The 23,392-nt window shown below is 43.6% G+C and overlaps 1 protein-coding gene across 1 annotated transcript in view; it reads left to right on the top strand.

Moving 5' to 3' along the window:
- CTTNBP2NL (CTTNBP2 N-terminal like) overlaps window positions 1–23,392 on the top strand; it is a 68,719-nt gene that overhangs the window by 26,327 nt on the left and 19,000 nt on the right. The window contains exon 2 of the mRNA XM_044283502.1: window positions 515–622. Within this exon, the coding sequence (XP_044139437.1) occupies window positions 524–622 (99 nt within the window). The 5' untranslated portion in view covers window positions 515–523. The remainder of the gene's footprint in view (window positions 1–514; window positions 623–23,392) is intronic.

Genomic DNA, 23,392 nt, shown 5'->3' with positions numbered 1-23,392 from the left:
AACTACAGTATATTATGACTTCTTCATACAGAGTTTTTTTTTTTTCTGTCAGGTTCTCTGTTGTGCTATGTTTCATTGGATGCTATTATGGAGATATGCTCCCCTCTATGAGAGACTACCTCTGAGATATGGCACTGTATGGAGGCTTGGTGTAAGACCATGCAAACTTGGTTGTGTGCGTAATTCCATATGCTGATAAATAAAAATAAAAAAAAGTAGGCAATACCTATATATAAGATATAATACATTTCCTTCTAATTCAATGTCCAGAAAAATCAGGGGGACACAAGTGTCCTCTAGATTTCCACAAATAAACTGTTGGATTCCATCCTTGGTCCTGTCCTTGCAGCTAGGCCCAGATCTATACCACTGTCTTTTGTAGAAATTCAGACTCCTGGCAAACATATAAGACTGCGTTTTTAAAATCTATTCTAGTTGTACCTTATTATGTTTTGTTATATTTACCATTGGTGTTTTATATTCCCACCATGTAAGTTGTGCTTTCTTCCTTTAGGGGGTCACAATGAATCTAGAAAAACTCAGCAAACCAGAATTGCTGACGCTACTGAGCATCTTAGAAGGGGAGTTGGAGGCCAGGGAGCTTGTGATTGAGGCAATAAAGGTAAGTTCTGCATTTCGGCTCATTGATCTTGTATAACTTTACCCGTGGAAACATAAAATTGAAAGATAAAAGCAGCAGTTATTGGATCTTCCTTATCTGAGGCGGTAGCTATCAACCTTTAAATCTGTCAGAAGTTTAATTACTTAGCTTTTTTTCTTCTCTCCATTTTTTTTATACCACCTCAGAATCGCCTATGTTTCTCTCTGTGTATGATAATGATCACGGTCCCAGGAAAGACATATTCCCATATCTCCTGCATATTACTTTCCTGGCAACCCAATGTGGAGGGAACGGCAGCACCATTCCATTCAAGTCAAAGCCTCTCTTTTGTATCCCCACGCACAGCTGGTTGTTGAGTGTTAAAGGAGTTGTCCAACTTTTATTAAGTGATGATCTATCCTCAGGGTAGGTCATTGACAGGGGTCCGTCATCCTGCACCCCTACCAGTCAGCTGTTTAGGTGCAGCTTCATAGCCAGAAGTTAGTGCCGGAACAACACAGCTTTGTCTACTTTGTAGTGGACAGGGCTCATCACTGTAGGACTAATTCCATTGACTTTAATGGAAGCTTCCTCCAATACACCACTGATGGTGCTGTGCAGATTTGGTGTTGACTTCTAGTGAGCTACATCAAAACAGCTTGATTGTAAGGGGTCCAGGGTGTAGAACCCCACCAATCAGCTAGTGACTGTCTGTCCTGGAGACAGGCCTTCACATAGTAAAAGCTGGAGAACCCCTTTAAAGGCCTTTTACACAGAGCAACCGCCCAGTTGACTGATTGGATCTTTTATATGGGTATCAGAGTTCTCTTCTCTCTGCAGAACATTATCCCATTTAAACAGGGGATTTGTCACCAACATAATGTACATGAATAGCTGTGTAAGTGTTAGGCTGTTTGCTTGGGCAGTTCTCTGCCCATGTTAAAGAGCCTTAGAGTCACTGTGCTTTTACTCAAGTTTATTTCATTTAATGTAGAATGATGTAAATAGCAAATCACTCCATTGCACTGCCTGCATCTACCTAAAAAAAAAAAAGCTGTAAAATCATGGCCACTAGTGGTCTTCCACGAAATTTGCAGTCCATTGCTTCTTAGGCAAGATCCGTCTTTAGTAACAGAGAAACAAAAGACGGCAGAGAGGAAATGGGGGCATGTCAGAGCTAGCTGAGATCCTCAGCCTGATAAAAGAAACTGCTTCTACACTGCTTCTATATTCACAGGAGCGTCCTGCCTTTCTGTAAGTGTGAGTTGTCCCTTATCTGTTTTGTGAGCGGAGCTGAAAACAAACATAGTAGGAAGTAAGGGAAAGGACGTCACAACAGTACAGTGCTGGCAGATCCCACAGGGGAAAGAAGCCCCCTGCTTCTGAGAGAAGTGCATCTAGCTGTGCAGCTGAAGAGGGGAATAATTAGGCTGAAAAAGACATTAGGGAAGTCTAGAACAACAACCAACATGTTCCTTTAGAGATGTTATACAGAAAAGCACAGCCATTATGCAAAACATTTTTTGAAAACTTAGATACACTTCATAAAATCACTTTATGAACTGCTTTATCAAGGATTTGTTGGGAACCCAACAGTCGAACCCTAAATCAGTAAGTGATAGTATAACCTAGCAAAATGTCAATTACTATACTATATGGCAGGGATCAGCAACCTCTGGCACTCCATCAGAAACTAGATCCCAGAATGCTTCATTCGCTTTTATGTGAGTTAGAAGAACAGCAGAGCATGTTTGCATGCTGGGAGTTGTAGTTTCAGAGAAGCTGGAGTGCCTAAGGTTGCTGATCCCTGCTATATAGCTTTCTAGAAGTTCATAAACAGAAATGAGCATCAGAAGGACTGTCATCTTCTGATATAGGGCCACTAAATAATTGGAGACACTTCCTGATCCATATACATAAGGTTATTTCTAAGGATCTATAACTGATCCCCACTCCGTCCACTGCCATTGGTATTAGTCTTTTTCTTTTTTATGCCAGTTTCTGAGATGACCAGTAAGGTTGTAGGTAGATTTTCCACAATCCTTTTCCTTAGTGTCTTATACATCTTTTATGCAGTACTGTTGTGTGCATGCTTGTTTGCAGAAACTGCTCTACTTAAAGGGGTTCTGCAGTTTGTTTAAACTGATGATCTATCCTCTGGATAGATCATCAGCATCTGACCGGCGGGGGTCTGACACCAGGGACCCCCGCCGATCAGCTGTTTGAGAAGGCAGCGGCGCTCCAGCATCACTTGAATGGAGCTTAGCCCAGCCCAGGCCAGTTGATACTAGTCGTGACGTCACTGGGCCAGCGGTAAACAGTGAGAAGGCCGCGGCGCCGCTGCCTTCTCAAGCAGCTGTTTGGCGGTGGTCCCGGGTGTCGGACCCCCGCCGGTAAAATGCTGATGATCTATCCAGAGGATAGTTTAAACAGACTGCAGAACCCCTTTAAGGAAATGCGAAATATGATTTTTGTGAACTTTGCTGAAAGGCCGTCTCACAACGACTTGTTTTTTATTATTTTGAAGAGGCGTTTTTCCCCACAAGCTTATATATCTCTCACAGAGTGACATAAGTGGATGAATCATATCATTGCATTCCTTACTTCAGTTTGCTCAGAATTATTGCCGCTCCTTATCTGTGACACACGACTGAGCTGGCCTCAATCTGTCATCTCACCTTTCTTTTAAACCTCACTATGTCATACAGGCTGTCGAGCGTTTGCTCTCGCTTGTCCTCCCAAGGGTTAATTCTGTCACGTAGCTCTCGGATACAGTGCACTTCCTCCAGCGATTAGTAGAATTCCTGTGGTCTTTTCATACATTTTGAACAATTTCCAGCACGGTTATATCCTCGCCTGCAGCGGTATGTGTGGAGACCCAGTGAAGCGCCATCGCATTGCGGTATAGAGAGACTATTTAACACACCTGCGACTTTAAGATAAGGAATGGTATCCCCCATTTATTTATCTTTGCGCACATCCCAGCGAGCCTACCCTACCCACATGCTCTGCGCACGCTATTCCAGGATTTGACTTCCCAATATGGGCCATTAGCAGAAGCGCAGCCAAGCTCTGAGCTCTTTAGCAGGACTCTGAAAGGCTTGTGTGCCAAGATTAAACCACTGAGCTGATTTAAATGCCTTAATAAGGGCTCGGAGCAGTAAATATTTAAATCCACTTGTTAGAAACAGAATTTGTTTTCGTCCTGTGCTGTGATCAGCCGCAGTGGCCCTTAAGTCGGCGTATCCGGAGCTATTTATGCAGATGCTGGTTTCTGGATCCAGCACTTTACCGTTGTTTAGACATTGTAATTTAAAATCCTATTTAGTCTATGAAAATCCTTCCTATCTCTACATCACTGCCGCCTTCTTGAAAATAAAGTGAAGTACAACTGTATCGGAGGCACTCTCACTGTGTGTGATCATAGGAGTGCTTTAAACTATTGGAGTAGGAGGCACTTGGCTTAGGAACTTTTTTAGAAATATTTCTAAAGAGCACATGGACCTCATAAAAGGTGTCCTCCCATTCGAGACCCATATCTCCTGGACCAGCAAAGATTGTCTGACAGTCTATTTATTATATGGTCCACCAGTCATATGAATGTGTGAAGTGGCAACTGGCATACAGGGGAACACTTTCATCAGATTGCTGGTGACCACCCATCTGTGTAAGGCTACTTTCACACTAGTGGCAGGCTGTTCCGGCGGCTGCCGCTAGTAAACGCGTGCCGCCGGAGGTCGTAGTTTTATTCCGGCCACCTCTCGGCATGTTTGCCGTGCTGCCACCGGATCTCCGGCCCGCCCCCATTATAGTCAATGGGGCTGGAGCAGACCTCTGGCAGCACATGTGCACTAGCGACAGCACGGATCCGGCAGGCTATTCACCCACCAGAACAGGCTGCCGGAGAAGGCTGCCGCTAGTGTGAAACTAGCCTTGGACAGAATAATGTTTGTGTTAAAGGGGTTTTCCAGGACTTGGATACTGATCACCTATCCTCAGAGTAGGTCATTAATATCAGCTCAGTGGGGGGTGTGAAACCCATTCCCCTCACGAACAGACAGACTGTGTTGTGGCCATGTCAGGATAATGCACCTGAGTTTCCATTCACATGAATCCCAGCTGAGCTGTAGTATGTCAGCGCCAGAGCCTTTTGCTTCTGCTCCATACACTGTATGGTTTCCAGCATTGCGGCTACCCAAAACAGCTGACGCCAAGTGTTGGACCCCCTCTGATCTGGTATTGATGACCTACCGTGATGACAGGTAATCAATATTTGTAGCCCAGACAACCACTTTAAAGATGCACTAAATCCAGCAGTGTGCAACATTTTTAAAATTTGAGTGCAAATTACGGCAACGCAAAATCCTGCAAAACGAATTCTAACAATTCTCCCATTATAAATCTCCCCCACGCTATGTCCAAAGATTTGCTTTTGTGTCCTTGATTATTGTTACAGCCTAAACCTTTTACAGGGTTTTAGGAGTTGATGACCTATTCTCTGGATAGATCATCAATATCAGATCGCTTGGGGTCCGACTCCCGGCACCCCCACTAATCAGCTGTTTTAGCCAGGCTGCCACCAGCGTAGAGCAGCTCACTTGAATGGGACTACTTGGCACTGTACAGTGGATGAAGCTTTCTGCATCTGGCTCCATCCACTGTATTGTTTCTGACAGTAAAACAGCTGATCAGTGGGATTGTCCGACTATTAATGTCATGTCCTGAGGATAGGTCATCAATGTCTAAGTCTTGGAAAACCCTTTTAAAATTCAGCTTCGGCTTACAAATGCGTAGATAAAATAAGTCTATGACGTGTATCTTCTCTATTGAATGCCATCACCATGTTTCTTTGGTATTCTATATATGTAGTTCGGGTTTGATTCAATTTCGATACTATGAAAAAGTATTGCAAAACTCAATACCATTTGATACCACACAAAAAAAGACAAGGTGACTAAAAATGGCACTGTTAGGCTACTTTCACACTAGCGTTGTTTAAATCTGGCGTTCAATTCCGACACCAGAACTGCCCGCCGGATCCAGAAAAACGTGTGAAAACGGATTACCTTTGAATCCTGATCAGGATTTTGATCACAATAAAAAAATGCATTGGAAAAAACTGATCCACCATTTCTGGACTTTAACTTTTTTTTTTTTCAAATTTTTCGGGTTTAACATGCAAAAGCCGGATCCGGTTTGACTGAACACACGCCGCCGGATCCGGCGTTAATGCAAGTCAATGGGAAAAAGACCGGATCCGGCGTTCAGTCAAAGTGTTCAGGATTTTTGTCCGGAGGTAAAAATACAACCTGCTACGGTTTTCTGAAAAGCCTGATCAGTCAAAAAGACTGAACTGAAGACATCCTGATGCATCCTTAACAGATTACTCTCCATTCAGAATGCATTAGGATAAAACTGGTCAGTTCTTTTCCGGATTTGAGCCCCTAGGACGGAACTCAGCGCCGGAAAAGAAAACGCTAGTGTGAAAGTACCCTTACGGCGTTTACCGCATAGGAGATATTTTTAGGGTTAGGGTTGTGCGGGCTGAATCCCCATATTTTTTCTTTGTAGTATATATTGGAGGCATGGCGATCTCCATGCAGCCATGCACACCTGACCAGTTAGTATGCCCTGGTGGCTGGTTTTAAAGTCAGTATAAAACTGAGTCTGCTTATATAGCACCTACCAGTAGCCATTTGGCTCCAGGAGAAGTATATAGTGGGCTCAGCATGCATGTTGGTACTTGCATCCCTGGATCCGATGAAAGCTGTAATGGCACCGGACGGGGTTAAAAGCAGAGTGTGCTTGGCGTGCATGCTGTACCTGCGCTCCCTGGACTTTGTGTGGCTGTCATGGCCCATAACAGGTAGGAACTAGTGTTAGGGACCACTCATGAAGGCGACCGTGACGTGGTGAGTGGCTTATTACGCTTTGGCCAAAATGTACACCAATGCCTTATTCAACATCCAGCATAAAGGCAGGGCAGAGTGCTGGTTGCAGAGTGCCATTGCATTTGTGTTTTTGTGTTTGTATCTGTATTTCGCCATAGCAATCTGCACCTGCATAGGGTTGTGCGGGCTGAATCCCCCATATTTTTTCTTTGTAAGATATTTTTTTATATTTTAATAGTTTGTACTTTTTCGGACGCGGCAATATATATTTTTTAGTGTTTTTATATATTTTATATGTAAAATTGGGAAAGGGGGGATTTAAATGTAATATTTTGGTGTGTTTTTTTGTTTTTTAAGCTTTTTTTTATTTTTACTTTTTATTTAATAACTATTTTCCCCCTTAGGGGCTAGAACCCTAGAATAATTTGTCCTATTCAATTATAAAAATATAGGGGATGCTCACCATTGGCACTGGAGCCCAGCCCACTGCCCACCCCTCAGTGAATTTATAAACTCAAATAATGTAAAAATAAATAATAAAAATGATTAAAATGATTAAGCTCTATTAGGGTGAATAGGACTTTACACTGTTCCTGCCGAGCTGTGCTTTGTGCACACAGCAGCAGGGAGCTTACCATGGCAGCCAAGGCTTCAGTAGCGTCCTGGCTGCCATGGTAACCGATTGGAGCCTCGCAATTTCATCAATGAAGATAATTAACCTGTTAATACAAATGTAGGATGCGGGTGCCAGCACTATGACAAAGTGCTGCGATCACAGTCAATTAACTCCTCAGGTGCGGCACCTGTCATAGAGGGCTGGTTCCAGGTATGTGATACTGCCAGCACCCGCATCCTACATCTCTATTAACTGGTTAATTATCTTCATTGGTGATGCAGTGGCCACAGCCCCTCCCCTACTCCTCCCCTCTCTTCTCATTGGTGGTAGCGGCACATTGTGGGGAGGGACTCCCTCTTCCATTGTGCTGCTGAGAAGAACATGGTGGGAGCTGAGAGCGGCGTGTGCCATGTTCTCTAACTGATACTAGGCTGCGCAGTAGTGCAGCCTAGTATCGGAAATTTGTCAAATCTGGTATAGAATTGATCTGGGTCTAAAAGTATTAATTGGGTATAGATACTTTGATACCTGGTGCAACCCTATATGTAGTTATTAGAACTTGCAGTATTTTGCACAGATAGTTCCACCTTAGTCTACAAATGTAAATGTTTCCAGACCCGATTGTTTTTATTATTATGGCATTATTGACTTGTGCCGATACTAGAAAGGTTTCCATTTCTGTGACTGTTCTTCTTGAATGTTTTTTTATTTCCTGCATGAGTTGATGCTGCACGCCTGGGATTATTATGGCAAGCTGTCCACTCCTGGGAAATCGTCCTCATTTGGTTCTCATGGTGGTTTGATGAAGTCAAAGCCTAATAAATTTCCGGAGCTTATTTCTTACTACACTTTATTCACATGGGTTATGGGAGTTGACTGACTTTGTTCCTGAAACCTCTGATTAACCTGAGCTGTGCTTGGCAAGTATATATATGGACAGTACAGTTTTGACTGAGAACACCTTGGGAAAGTTACTTGTCAGAGATAGGTCCCTGAACAAAGAATGGGCCCGCTATTTGTTCTGACTTGGTGCTAATCTTCACCTTGAAGTTTTTTCATTCTCCCGCCTCGCTGTACATATTGGATACTCTACAGATTTGGAATTGCTAAAACATATCTGGCACCCACCCTCCAGTCAGCTGATTGAAGGGGCCACAGCACCCAGGCAAGGCCTACTATTGCAGCTTTCAACGGCTCACTTTCATTCAGGTGCATGGGGCTGAGCTGCAGTACCAGGCACTGGCGTTGCAATATTTACTGAGCTGTTGCCGTTAAACAGTAACAGGGCTTGTGGTGCTCACCAGAGGGCTCTGGCCTCTTCAGTCATGTGTATAGTAGGTAGGCTGAGAGTTGGTCCTCCACAATCTGATATTGATGTCGCAAAGTCCTGGAAAATGCCTTAAAAGGGGTATTCTAGTTAGGGGACAACCATTAGATTAATGGAGGTCCTACTGCTGGTACCCCCACTGATCACGAGAGCAGGGACCCAAAACCCTGTGGAGCTCCCTGAAATGAATGGAGCCCGAGGTCGGAAATGAGCGAGGCTGCTTTATTCACTTCTATGAGCGTTCCAGAAATGGCCGGGTACAGCGCTTGGGTATCTCTGGAACGTTCATAGAAATGAATGGAGTGGCTGTGCGCATTTCCGACCACCTGCTCCATTCATTTAAGAGGACTCCACAGGGTTTGGGGTCCTCATTCTCGTGATCGATGGGCGTCCCATCGGTAGGACCTTCACTGATCTAATAGTTATCCCCTATCCTGTGGATAGGGGATAACTGGATACAACCGGAATACTCCTTTAATGTGTCCCTCACTGGAATATGGACTTTACGTTACTGGAATAGACTTCAATAAACTGTGGAATTCAAAAGCACGGTACCAGAATCTATTGGCAGAAACTTTTCAAGACTGCACGAGTTCATACAAGTCTTGGCAGGCCATGAGCAGTAAAATCTTTACAAATGAACAACAACCAAGGAACCTTGTTGCTGAAGCATCAGTTAGACAGCAAGAAATTACTAATGTGTAATGTCGGCACTAAATAGATTTTTTATTTTTTTTATACGTTTATTCAGTACAAGTTACGATTTCCAGTGCATCTAATAATGCAAAAATGGATGATTGATTTGTGTTTATGGGCCTTCAAGAAGAGGAAAGAACTTGTTGTAGTTAATTGATCTCTTGTATTACGCTGTATTTGTGTTTGTTCTTCGCTAAATGCCGTGCTGCAGGCCTGAATGGAGGGTGAATCAGCCTCAGAATAGGAAGTGTTTAGTGTGCTAGGCAATGATTTCATCAGCATCTGGAGCTGTGGCCAGCAGCAGAAGTGACAGACGGCCAGGAAAAAGCCACAAAGACCAGTTCAGCAAAACCGAGATGTCTTTGTCTTTCGTTTCTGTGCTCTGTAGTCATTTATGCTCTGAACTTCTAGTTCACATTTCTCTGCATGAAATCTCAGAGGGTTAGTGATAATTCAGTGCTCATTCGGTATGTACTAACTAGTGATTCCATAACAGATGTATACTTCTGGTATTCTGGAGACTGGGCTCCGCAAGCAAGATGTATACAGTCTTTGTCATGAGATAGGGTTGGGTAACTATGTTTGCATGAGTACTTTTTAATCTGTTTAATTGCTAGCTTTGTTCCATTCCTGAAGTTCTTTCAAATTTTTCTTTAATTATACCTGAAGCGCTTGAAGGCTTGATGGTGATCTTAAGATTCCTTACAGGATGTATTAGGTAATTGATAAAGATCTTTTCCCATTTATATAATGTCATGCATTGCCATGAGGGCGTTACAGTAGTAACCTGCTCTGTGTTGGATACCCACAAACAGGTAACACTGCTGTGTGTGGTAACCATTAATCTGATGACAGATCTATGTTCCCCAAACCTCTCCTCAAAGAGCCCCTGCAGGCAGTGTCTTAAAGGTTTTGTACTATTTTGGATTTTTTATTCATTTACTTTTACATTTTTTTAATTTTACCTTATTAGCAGTTTTCACTTATCCCCCATGCTTGAATCCTACTTCCTGGTTCGTCATGTGACTGTCATGTGACTGCTGTCCCATCAAGCCTTAGGGCAGTGAGATGTCTTGACATCAGCAGATCACGTGACATTAAACAGACCGCTGGTTCTTACCAAAGAGGCTTCCTACATTATAAGGCTGCAATGGAGGATGTAAAAAAAAAAGCAAGTGCAAATCTAAACTAAGGGCTCTTTCACATCTGCGTTCTTTTCTTCCGGCATAGAGTTCCGTCGTCGGGGCTCTATGCCGGAAGAATACTGATCAGGATTTTCCTAATGCATTCTGAATGGACAGTCCGTCCTTCAGGATGCATCAGGATGTCTTCCGTTCCGGAACGGAACGTTTTTTGGCCGCAGCAAATAGCGCAGCATGCTGCGCTTTTTGCTCCGGCCAAAAATCCGGAACACTTGCCGCAAGCCCGGATCCGGAATTAATGCCCATTGAAAGGCATTGATCCGGATCCGGCCTTAAGCTAAACGTCGTTTCCGCGCATTGCCGGATGCGACGTTTAGCTTTTCTCAATGGTTACCATGGCTGCCGGGACGCTAAAGTCCTGGCAGCCATGGTAAAGTGCAGTGGGGAGTGGGGAGCAGCATACTTGCCATCCGTGCGGCTCCCGGGGCGCTCCAGAGTGACGTCAGGGCGCCCCAAGCGCATGGATGACGTGATCGCATGGATCACATGATCCATGCGCATGGGGCGCTCTGACGTCATTCTGGAGCGCCCCGGGAGCCTGCACGGATGGTAAGTATGCTGCTCCCCCGCTCCCCGCTCCTACTATGGGAACCAGGACTTTAATAGCATCCTGGGTGCCATAGTAACACTGAAAGCATTTTGAAGACGGATCCGTCTTCAAATGCTTTCAGTACACTTGCGTTTTTCCGCATCCGGCGTGTAATTCCGGCAAGTGGAGTACACGCCGGATCCGGACAACGCAAGTGTGAAAGAGGCCTAAGGCTTCACTAGTAGGCTAATCACTTTTGATAAAGGCAGTTTGGATTAATGGTGGTATTTGGGGAAAGTGATATAACAGCGATATCTGTTTGGCAGCATACATTTATATTACTGGCACCGTTAAGGGTATTATTAGGTCATGTTCATACATAGTTTATTTATTGCACAAAGTACAGTACTTGGCGAGGACATGGGCGTCATTGGTGGTGCATGATGCAGTGCTTCTCTTTTGGTGTATTATAGTATATAGTGCTCTTTGTACCCTTGGGCCAGTCACCTCATTATCATTAGTGGGCGCTATAAAAGGTAACTCCTTTATTATTAAGCTGGAGTCAAATCACACAATTCACAATAGGTAATGGGGAGCTCTGCTCCCTCTCTTCCTGCTGATATCTAAACATGTCACAGAGCATGCCCACAATACATGTGCCTTTTTATCTTCTTATGTGCACAGCTGACACAAAGGCTACCCCCATAATCATATAGAAATTAGAATAAAAATATGCAGTCAGAAAATGTAAACAGATTACGTTTTCAGCGTATATGTTTAAGTCCTTAGTTTTTTTTCAAGCTTTATTTAGGGTCACCATTGGATGTTTTAATAATACTTAAAGGGGTTCTGCAGTTTGTTTAAATTGATGATCTATCCTCTGGCTAGATCATCAGCGTCTGATCGGCGCGTTTCCGACACCCGGGACCTCCGCCGATCAGCTGTTTTAAAAGGCTGTGGCGCTCCAGGAGCCTTCTCACTGTTTACCGCAGGCCCAGTGACGTAACGACTAATATCAACTGGCCTGGGCGCGGCTAAGCTCTATTGAACAGAGCTTAGCCGCATCCCAGGCCAATTGATACTAGTCATGACATCACTGGGCCTGCAGTAAAAATTGAGAAGGCCACGGAGCTCCTGCAGTGCAGCTGCCTTTTCAAACAGCTGATCGGCGGGGGTCCCAGGTTTCAGACCCCCCGCCGATCAGATGCTGATCTATCCAGAGGACAGATAATCAGTTTAAACAAACTGCAGAATCCCTTTAAAGAGGTTAAGTCGGTGTTAAATTTCTGGGTGTGGTTTAATAGTCTAATTTAGTGGAGCATTTGTAATTTTTATGCCTAATTATAAGCCTTTCTTTTCCTTTTGTTTATACGATCTGCCAAGCCTCCATTGACATGGCAATTGTCATGGTTTTCACATGCAAAATTTGCAACGATTTACAGTACAATACACTACTCACAAAAATTTAGGGATATTTGGCTTATTGGTGAAATTTCAGGATGAAGCTAAAGTGCACTCTGACCTTTACAGGTGAACTTATTGTGACCTTCTCTAAACATTTGAATGCACATGTCCAACTGTTCAATGTTTCAGTACTTTTTGCACAACTTGCTGTTCTCTATCAAGGAGCTTAACAGGAAAATTTGCAACAGGTGTTTGATCCATGAATTGCCCAATACATTTCCTGATTCAATTAGAATTGGTATTTATACAGTCCTCCTCATCATGCTTTTCATTTTTTGACATTGTGAGACCAAGACAACAACTAACAATTGATCAACAGTACCTCACCATTGCGAGGCTTCAAGCAGGATGATCTCAGATGGAAGTGGCCACTGAGCTTAGAGTATCACAGAGTGCCATCAGCAGGTTGCAACAGAGATACAGAGAGACTGGAAGAGTAATAGAAAGGTATAGAAGTGGACATCAATTGGCCACATCCCACACTAATGACCGCTTGATTGTGAACAATGCCCTACAAAACTAGATGATTAATGCCACACAACTCCAGGCACATTTAAGGGAGGTGAGAGGCACCCAAGTTTAACGTCAGACCATTCAAAACTGTTTACATCAGTGTGGTCTGCGTGCTAGACGACCTGCAAGGGTACCTGACCACAGGCGTCATCATCTTGCATGGCCCCAGAGCATCTACGCTGGACAAGGGACCAGTGGACCTCAGTGCTGTTTACTGATGAAAGTTGATTCCCTCTGAGCAGAAATGATGGCCGTCAACGATGTTGGAGACGTCAAGGAGAGCACTACCCATCAGCCACTGTTTGCCTTTGGTGGTGGTGGTGGTGGTGGTGGTGGTGGTGGTGTTTCAGTGTGGGCAGGTGTGTCTAGTCAATACAGAACTGCCCTACACTTTGTGAATGGTACAGTGACAAGCCATACTACTTGAATAGCCTCATTAATCCAGTCGTTGCGCCTCTGCATGAAATACACAGGCCTAATTTCATCTTCATGGACAACAATGCACCAGCTCATCGAGGTTGCATCATTATGGAATGACTGCTGGAGACTGGGGTTTCTCATATGGAGTGGCCTGCACTCTCTCCAGACCTAATTCCTATGGAATCAGCTGAGTCACCATGTAGAGGCTTGTAAATCTGTACCCCAGAACCGTAATGACCTGAGAGCCACCCTTCAAGAAGAGTGGGATGCCATGCCTCAGCAGACAATGTGAACAGCATGAGACATCGTTGTCAAGCTGTAATTGATTACGAAGGCCAAGTTTTTGAGACATTGACATTTTTTGTGGGGGTATACCCACCACTGTTGTTGGCTTTGATCTGTTCCGTTTTTTGCAGAACAGATCTGGACCAGATCTGTACCCATTCATTTTCAATGGGTCCTGAAAAAAAATCTGACATTGTGCTGTCCGATTTTTTTCAGGACTCATTGAAAATGAATGGGTACAGATCTGGTCCAGATCTGTTCTGCAAAAAACGGAACAGATCAGGAAAGAAACAACGGATGTGTGAATGGACCCTTACACAACATTTTGATGTGGGCTACATATTGTTTTCCTCGAATTTAACTTTCTACGGGTGCATTCTCAAGGCATGACTGTGCAGTCTGCAAATCGTGTATCCACAAAAGACGAATGCAGTCTGGGTGCATCTTGCACTTTTAGTGGGCCCCTTTGAAAAAATGCCTATTGGCAAAACGAACAAGGATAGGACACTTTCTGCAATTTGCAGGTAGACCGCACGCATGCGGACAGAACATGGATATTTTTGCTGACACAAAAAATGTGTAGCGGACACTGATACAAAATTCAGTGAATGCACCCTAAGAAAAAAACGTCTGTCCTCTTTTGTAATAGTCTTTTTAATTTCCCGGAGATGTGAGACGTATAGGTCTCCTGCACTTTGAATTTACCGCATAACCGCCTGTGTGCAATAAATACACATATTATGAATACTTAGAATATTTCTGGTTATATAGCCACCTATAAATCTGCAGCATGATAACATGTATGTAAGGTTTAGTTGAAGAGTGTTATCAAGCGCTGATGGTATAACTCCCCCATGTCAGGTCTATCTGGCTGAACTCTCCCAGGCCCCTTCTCCCAGCTCCCCTTCCTGTTTACTGTGCCTCGTATCATAAAGGCCTCTCTTATACAGGCTGCAATGACATTTCCAGGCACAGAACGCCTTTCATACAGCACTGGCTTTTAGCCCACTTCAGCTACTGTAAAGTTGGGCTCATTTTCTCCGTGCTTAGAGCGGTGGCAGATAACGGTTTGCTCCCAAGGGTGTTATACCACAGAGCCCGCTTTCCTGGAAAAAATACCATTTATACTATAGGGGACATATAAATCATCGGTGACGGACGTTATTTTATTCTGCTTTGATACAGTTGTAAGGCTTTTTCAGCGGAATTTACCTGGAATATAAGAGCGAGCCACACGAGAACTTGTCTCTGTGCCAAGCTGTGTGCCACACACACTGTCAGGGTGTTGGCGTCCGATGCCAGCGTCTTAGTCTCACAGTAACCTCTTAGCCACACGCCGACAATTCTCGTAGACTAAATACAAGCATAAGGTGGTCTTATAAAAACTGTGTTCCAACCAGCAAAAATGTCAACAGCATTTTTTTCAGAGTTCTGCATACGGTGAAACACAAGATCTCATTCAGTAACTTTCTGTTTTCCTAGCAAAATCTTATGGGGCATTCTTCATATGTGGCTTATTGGTTTTTATTTAAAACCCAAACTGTTAAGGCTCTATTAGACTGTACAATTTTGGGCCACTTATCGGATACAAATGCTCATTCCCAGTAATTGGCCTGTATAATCGATGAATGAGTCAAGGATTGTTTTTTGGCTGATATCTTTCAACTTTCTTCTCTATAGAATAGAACGAGGTAGGAACGACTGCAGCTGAAATTGTTCCCCTCTCATTCAAAGTTTGCGTGAGGCGGTGTAATCATCCATCGGCGCTTCCACAGCCCAAAGATTGGGCAGTGTCATTCCACCCTTATTCATCTACAAAGTTGTCCACAGTCCTGGCGCCTTCCTACATTTTCACCATAGTCTCTGTCTTCCAAACCCACCAGGCACTTCTGTAAGGTAATAATTTATCTTATGCCCTCTCATCTCCAGGAACTCTGCCATGCTGCACCCTTCCTGTGGAACTCTTTGCCATGGGCCATTAGACCTGCTGCTCACATGTCATGACAATTCATTTCTTTAAAGACCTTTACAGGGAACCTGTAATTCTGACCATGGTGTCTGAGCTGAAGGCAGCATGTTATAGAGCAGGTGGAGCTGAGCAGATCGAGCTGTAGTTTTGTGGGAAAAGATTCTGTAAAACTTGTAAGTTATACATTTATATTCCTGCTCATTTTGGGCTTTGAAGTCAAGGAAGTGGTCCATAACTATGTAGAAATTACAAGGTTTACTGAATCTTTTCCACTAAAACCATATATGGATCTGATCCTCCTGCTCTATAACTTCATCATTTTCATGGTGGCAGGTTCTCTTTAAAGGGAATCTGTCACCAGGAAATTCACTGTTAAAGCAGGATACCTTTCAGATTGTGATCATTTGCTTCATTCTGAATAACAAGTCCATTTAATCCACATGAAAACGAGTTAAGTGTGGTGCCAAGCCATTCTGTGCTCCTCCTCCTGCTTTTTCTGACAGCCCATCTATCTCCTGTCTCCAGGGCCAAGTGTGATGACTGTTCAAGAACTGCCAATCAAGAAGAAGCTGGCAGAGGACACAGGAGGAGCAAGGGTGCATAGAGCGGCTTGGGTCCACCCTCGGTGCAATTAAAGGGGTTGTCCGGGATCACGATTTTTTTTAAAAACCAGTTAAATCACTATTAATAGCGGTTTGAAGGTCCCCCCAGATGTTTTAGGTATTTTTACACTTCAGCAGGGCTCCTACAGTCCCCCACTGATTGTTTACCTTTCTGTTTATGTGTGCGGTAACTTCCGGCCTCAATGCTTTCTGGGTCCCAGCGCAGCATCACGTTGTTTCGAGTGTGTGCCTGCTCCTCTGTGCAGTCACCACCCCTAATTCATATGCCGCCTCCTGCCGCAACTGTTCCTCCGCCTTAGTCACGCCCCTAAACGCCTCCTTCCTTGCTAAGAATGCGCCCTGCTCGGTGAGGGGCGTGACTTAGCGTGGTGAGGGGCGTGGCTTAGCACGGTGAGGGGCATGGCTTAGCGCGGTCTGTTGCCGCATAGTTACTGCCCCTCCATGCGCTTGGAATAATTAGAGGCTGACTGTGACGTCACTGGGCTCCTTGTGAAGCGGAAGGAGAGGCTTCTCTATGCAGAAAGGGACCCGGTACGTCACTGACGGTGATAGAAACTGCACTTCCGGCTGAAAATTTGTGAAGTGAAAAAGGGCCATCAGAAATGTCTGGTAAGGGAAGGACAGGCATGAATGTAATATTTAGGGGACCATTGTACATGTACACCCATGTCCCCAATCCCAGACAACCCCTTTAACTGCTTATTAGCATATGTATTAAAAGTACTTTTTCTCCAGAATGAAGCAACGTATCGCATCATTATTTCATCTGAGCTAGCCCTACAAGGCATTATGCCTGCTTTAACCGTGAATTTTCTGGTGACAAATTCACTTTAGCACAACTTTATTACAGCTACAACCATAATTTTGTGTTCAGTCCCCCACAGATTTCTCAGTGTGTTTTCTCCTCTGTCACGGACTCTCCGATGGCAGATGAATGCTATTTTTTTTTCTGGCCCTGAGCATGTTTTTTCAGAGGGAAGAGGTGAATAAACTGCGGCCTGGTTCAGCTGACTCTCTCTGCTAGTGTGCATGGGCACCTGAATGGTGTTTACTCTGACATGTACATCCTCCTCGCGCCCCCCGCCCCCCCATGTCCATAAATATAATATTTACTTGTGGGGCAAACCCTTTAAGCTACATCCACATGACTGTATGTATTTTGCAGTCAGCAAACAGTGGATCCACTACATACAGATAATGGCATCCGTTCCATATTTTCCTAATAAAACTGCCTATTCTTGTCTGCAAAACAGACAAGAATAAGACATGTCCTATAATAATGCGTGACATCCGTGTGCTTTCTGCGTTTTTTACTGACCTTTACAAATGAGTGGGTCCGTGTGCTATCCGCAAACAATGCGTATCGGACGTGGACCCAAACAACGGTCCTGTGCATAAGTGCATAAAGCCTTAAAGGGGTTATCCACTTTCTCCAACAGCCCCTCCCATGTGCCAGGCCCCTCACAGGTAATCTACTTACCCCGCTCCTGGTCCCCGCACCGCCGCTGCTGCTTCTCCCTGTACACTGATGAAAACATCCGGTGTCAGGGGGGAGCAGCCAATGGCAGACGGAGATGAGTCTCCCTAGCATGTTTTCATCCGTGTACAAGAAGAAGCAGCAGCGGCGGTGCGGGGACCAGAAGCTGAGCGGGGTAAGTATATTACCTGGGAGGGATTCGGCACATGTGGGGGGGGGGGGGGGCCTGTTGGAGATGTTGAATAACCCCTTTAAGCTGGAATCATAACTATGTCTAGACAACTATGTCCAGACAAACATTACTCATAGTTACTAACTTGCACATCACCTTCAAAACTAGCTGAATGTTAAATTCCAAGTGGTATTCCGGTCACAGACTTCATCTACAGGATCTTCCTTAAGTGTCTGATAGATGCATCTATGAGAAGGTCAGGACTCCCTCAACCTGCCCAGTGAGACGGCTAGAGGCTGCCACATCTGGTCAGGAATGAATGGAGAGTTGGACAGACGTGCTTGACTCGTCTGTTGACGTCTCAAGTCATTCTCTGTCTGGAGACCCAATGTACTGTATATGGGTTCGAGTCAAAGAGGTGTGAGCCACATCTATCAGACATCTGTGCATGTACCATATATGTTGATGTTAGGAAAACCCCTTTAAGCATTTTGTATCATGACCAACTTTTTTCTCAGTGCAAAGAAGGCCCATGTTTGTTGCCTTTATGGTTCAATTTGTTTTTATTGAAATGTTTGTTGCCTTTATACAGATATGGTGGCTGATAAATGTTTTTGGAGTCTCGCAGAGAGAGCCCAGCCTGGTAAATTTCCCAGTTCTTTGGAAAGTACTTTCCCGCTTCTTATCTCTCCAGTCGTTTCCTGTCATTCTTTGATAATACAGAAGTATGTGCTGCTCCTACTTCCAGGACCTTTGTTTATTTCCTTCCCTGCTCTTATTTATGGAACAAAAGCAACGTAACCACTCTTACTGGGAAAGAGATACTGGGATAAACCATCAAAACCACATCAGCCAGACTTACCACACAGTTTAATTATATTTTTTATTTGATTTAAGGGGATTTTTAAAACGATATTATTGATGATCCATTATTAGAATAGGACATCAATATCAGGCTGGAGGAGGTCCAATCAAATCAATACCAGGCACTATGATAATGTAGAGAGGTGTGCCTAGTAAAAACTATGATGGTTAGAGCGCTGCCATCTTTTCAGTGATCTGACCATGGGACTGTTGCGAATTATATAAGAGGAAGCCATCAGTATATAGTCCCAGACAAACCCTTTTTAAACACTGTACAAAAAGTCTGAGATCCAACTTACCTTGACACTTCAGAGGAAAGCTGTTGAATACACTGGTGAGCAAAAGGGTAACTCACCATCTACTACAGCTTCGAACGTGAGACTAGCATTATTTTATAGACAATCATCTTGGCTATCTCATAAATAAATTGGACTTAAAACTTTTTAGGCTACTTTCACACTTGCGTTCAGAGCGGATCCGTCTGGGGTCTGCCCAGACGGATCCACTCATATAATGCAGACGATGGGATCCGTTCAGAACGGATCCGTCTGCATTATATTGTAGAAAAAATTCTAAATGTGAAAGTAGCTTCAGACAGATCCGTCCAGACTTTACATTGAAAGTCAATGGGGGACGGATCCGTTTGAAAATTGAGCCATATAGTGTCAAATTCAAACATATCCGTCCCTATTGACTTACATTGTAAGTCTGGACGGATCCATTTGCCACCGCACGGCCAGGTGGACACCCGAACACTGCAAGCATTCGGGGTGATTTCAGGCAATGAGACGAAAGTCAATAGACTGGGCTCTGATGGGTGGAAATGGGTCTGAAAGAAACCAGGGAAAAGGGGGCTAACGGATCGAGAAATTGAAGGAACTGTTAAGTTCGGTGGTGGAAGCCTGATGATATGGGGTTGTTTCACAGCCAAAGGCATGGATACTTGACCAGGATTAATGGTGCTCTCAATGCTGAGCTATATGTGAGTATCCTACAAGACGAGTTACTTTGTATACTCGAGTACTAGGATGACATAGTTTTCTAGCAGGGCAACGACCTGAAGCATAAATCTAGATTGGCGAAGAAATGGTTCACTGACAATGAAGTAGAGGTGCTGGTTTGGCCCCCACAGTCCCCAGACCTACAACCCAATTGAGCACAAGTGGGTAGAGTTGAAGAAAAAGCTGTATTCGTATCCAAGTGAGTTGACCAGTATACACCAACATTGGGAACCTGTAGACCTCGGAACAGATTGAATCTGATCAAGAGCATGCCCAGAAGGATTCAGGCAGTGTTGAAAGCCAAAGGTGGATTTACAAAATACATTACAAAAATTATAAAAATTTTGAATTTTAGGAGCAGACAATGTGTGTATATCTCTTACAGTCAGCACCAATTCACCCACGTCCCCAGTTGGCAACCCACTTTCTACCTTTTGTTTTAGGTTCTATAGTGATCTCTTTTTGTGGATGTATATAGTATATATAATATTTTCAAGTAACCTTACAATTCCATTCCGTTGAGTAGCATGATTTTCTTGGTCCCCCTGAACATATGTTTGACACGAGAGTAAGGACTACTTCCTCAGGGGAATTTGAGAAGCAGAGGTCAGAAAGCTCCCAAACAACTTCCATTATCTTTGACTAAAAGCTTTTGCTCGGAGGCATCACCTCCACACGTGGGTCAGTGTCTAGCCTGTGCACCACTTTAGGTAGTAGACAGCAGGTTGGGACCCTGTATCCATGAGAATTTTTTTTATTTTTAATTTGTTCCTCTTTTTACTTATTCATGCCTCATGGTGGCAATATGTGCTAAAATGCATTTTCTTACAGTTGTTCTCTGTAAATGTTTATCCCAGTTTTTTTTTTTTTCCATGCTTGTACAATAAGGAGGTATTCCCAGATATGTGCCGACAAGGAGGGCCTTGTGCGTAAAGGTAGTCTGAATGGGAGAATGTTAAATGTTTCTGTGATTTTGTAGCACAATAATGTAGTCATGAGGGTTTTTTGGTGGGTTGGACTTTTTGGGAAGAGATCAAAGATGTGCGTTAGCTGTCTATCTGCAAGGATATGATGGAAATGGAAGGTTGTAAATGTAGTGTTCTAGAAATTAATATTTAATGTAGTCTTATGGAAATTGGTTTTCCACAAGCGTAAAGTGAAGGGGTCACTGGTTTAAAGTACTGCTCGCACGCTGTTTTTCATCCGGTGAATTGGACTTCTGTCTCTGCAGAGTTGAATGGTATCCAAAGTGTGCTGTGTAGCACTTCCATAGGCTAATTGAATATGGATAAATTTGGCATCAGTCATGTGACTCCATTGGGGTATGTGACCCCATTTGCTCAGCTGCGCAGTTCAATATGCAATTAACGAAATAGTACATTTGTTTGGTCAGTGCATACTAACACCAGTTTACCCCCTTCAACCTGGAACCTGTTAGTATGGTCTGTACAATAGGGCATCTGTGCAAGTTACTGTCAGTTTTGCAAAAGCTTCCACATAGGCAAAACAAAAATGCCAATTTAGATGAGTTCTAAAGCTAAATCACAGAATAGAGTGGCCTAACTGGGAGGAAGTGCTCAAACCCCAAATACTGTAGGGTATTTATAACCGGGGTAGCAGATCCTCCACATGTGATCCATTGCTAACGGCAATCACCAGCAAAAATGAATACAATGGAGGATGCAGGCACAAAAACATCCTACACAAGATGGAATAATGTGTGGATGAAAATATAAGAGTAAATAGATCACTGCAATAGTATGCAACTGACAATAAAAGGCTAAACCCTCACACTGATGTTAAAAAAAATGAGATTTAAGCCAATATATTCCTCCTGTCCAGGGTATCTGTGTAGTGCGGAACCTACCGCTAACCTACCTATAGTGTGTGAACACTGTCCGATAGGTGCCAAGGTCTGACTCGCAGCCAAACTCCCGCATACCTCCAAAGTAAGATCACTAATACAATGGGAGGAGGCTGCGAGCCCTACCTATAGCAGGCCATGTGACACGGGCTACCAGGAGTTCTAAAGCTACTTGCCTGGGAAACCATGAGGTCAAGATATTAGATGTCATCGAGAAAAGAAAACCTTAGAAAGCCCTTGGTGTGTTTTGGCTGTTATAATATAAAAATGCTTTTATGGTGACTATGGGATGGGTGAGCGTATTGTAGCTACTGGAACATCTTATTAAAAGTCTGTATGTGGAAGTCGAGAGACATTAGGTTATTTATTAAAACAACAAACTCCATCTGGAACTCATCTGTGGTCCTGTGACCTCAAAGCGCTTGCCAGTTCCCATGATAGAAAAACAGTGGTATCGGTGGAGGAAAACACAATATTTGCCCACAGGGTAAATATGATCATATGGAATGTGGCGTGATGTTCAGTAGAAGCCTCCACAAGTACTTGATTAAAGCCATATACACAGCCACCAAAGTCTTCTGTCTGTGACTAGCAGAACCCAAACCCTTATTAGTAATACTTGTATAATATGTTGTCATGTCTTTAGAGGGGATTTCTTGGACTACAAAATGTATGGCTTATCCTTCACTCTTGGCACTCCAACTATATGAATGGTGGAACTGCATTGCTCCTCCGATTACTACAACCTTGGCATTCTGTACATGAGCAGGAAAATCAGTGAGTGATGGGAGGATGGCGTGTAGGAAAGCTAGGTTTATTGGGCAACTGCAGCATACGTTTTACGGCACACCCACTATGACAGTACAATAGGTTCCAAAGGTCTTCACTCAGCATTTGATCAGGGCGGTTACTAGCAGCAATAAATAAGTGATTGTATAGTACACCAGATAAGGGTGTGGTGACATGCCATTCTTCAGGGACTGATCTGTGTGCAACAAAGGAAGTCTGAGCTGTGTTCTTTTATAGTGCTATGGGTCCTTCAAGTGTTGTAAACTCTTTTAATGACTTTGTTTACCACCTCAGGACTAGTATTACTAGACCTATGCTTGCTTGATAAGTACAGAATTTTATTCATTCACAAGATCCAGTTAGGTTTTTGGGCTTTTTGAATGAAAGGTAGCACAGTAAGATTAAAGCACTTCATATAATCTAGGGACAACCTCTTTATATGGAACAGGACACTCAGTGATGGGAAGCCGCTGGAAAGTCTTCATTTCCCGTGCATCCATGGGCCTTTCCTTCTAAGAGAAAAGCCGGATCCTGTGGGAGAAGACACTCATTGTTAATAGAGGGATTCCTGAGCATGAGACTCTTACTTATGTCTTATCCATATACAATGCATTCAGAAAGTCTTCAAAGATCAAACCCTTTCACTTTTTCACTTTTGCTATTTTGTAGCCTTGTGATAAAATAAATTTAGAAAATCACGTTTTCTCCCATCATTCTGCACTGAATGTCCCATGCAAATGTATTAAAAAGGAAAAACTAAAATGTTTTATGGACATAATTGTTTAGTGCCTTTGCTATGACACTTGAAATTTTGCTCTGAGGGCCTCCCATTTCTCTCGGTCATCTTTTGAGATGTATCTACAGCTTGATTGGAGTACACCTGTGATAACTTCAGTTGATTTGGACATGATTTGGTAAGACACACACCGCTTTCTACATATGGTCTCACAGGTGACAATGCATATAGTAGCAAAAAAGCAAGCCATAAAGATGAAGAACTGCTTGTAGAAATCAGATACAGGATTGTATAGAGGCACAGATATGGGGGGGGGGGGTGAAAGTTTACAAGAGCACAGTGGCCGCCATATC

This window comes from Bufo gargarizans, chromosome 3 (assembly GCF_014858855.1).
Source record: "Bufo gargarizans isolate SCDJY-AF-19 chromosome 3, ASM1485885v1, whole genome shotgun sequence".
Lineage (NCBI taxonomy): Eukaryota > Metazoa > Chordata > Amphibia > Anura > Bufonidae > Bufo > Bufo gargarizans.
Note: the sequence above shows the minus strand (reverse complement) of the source record. Positions and strands in the feature narration are given on the sequence as shown.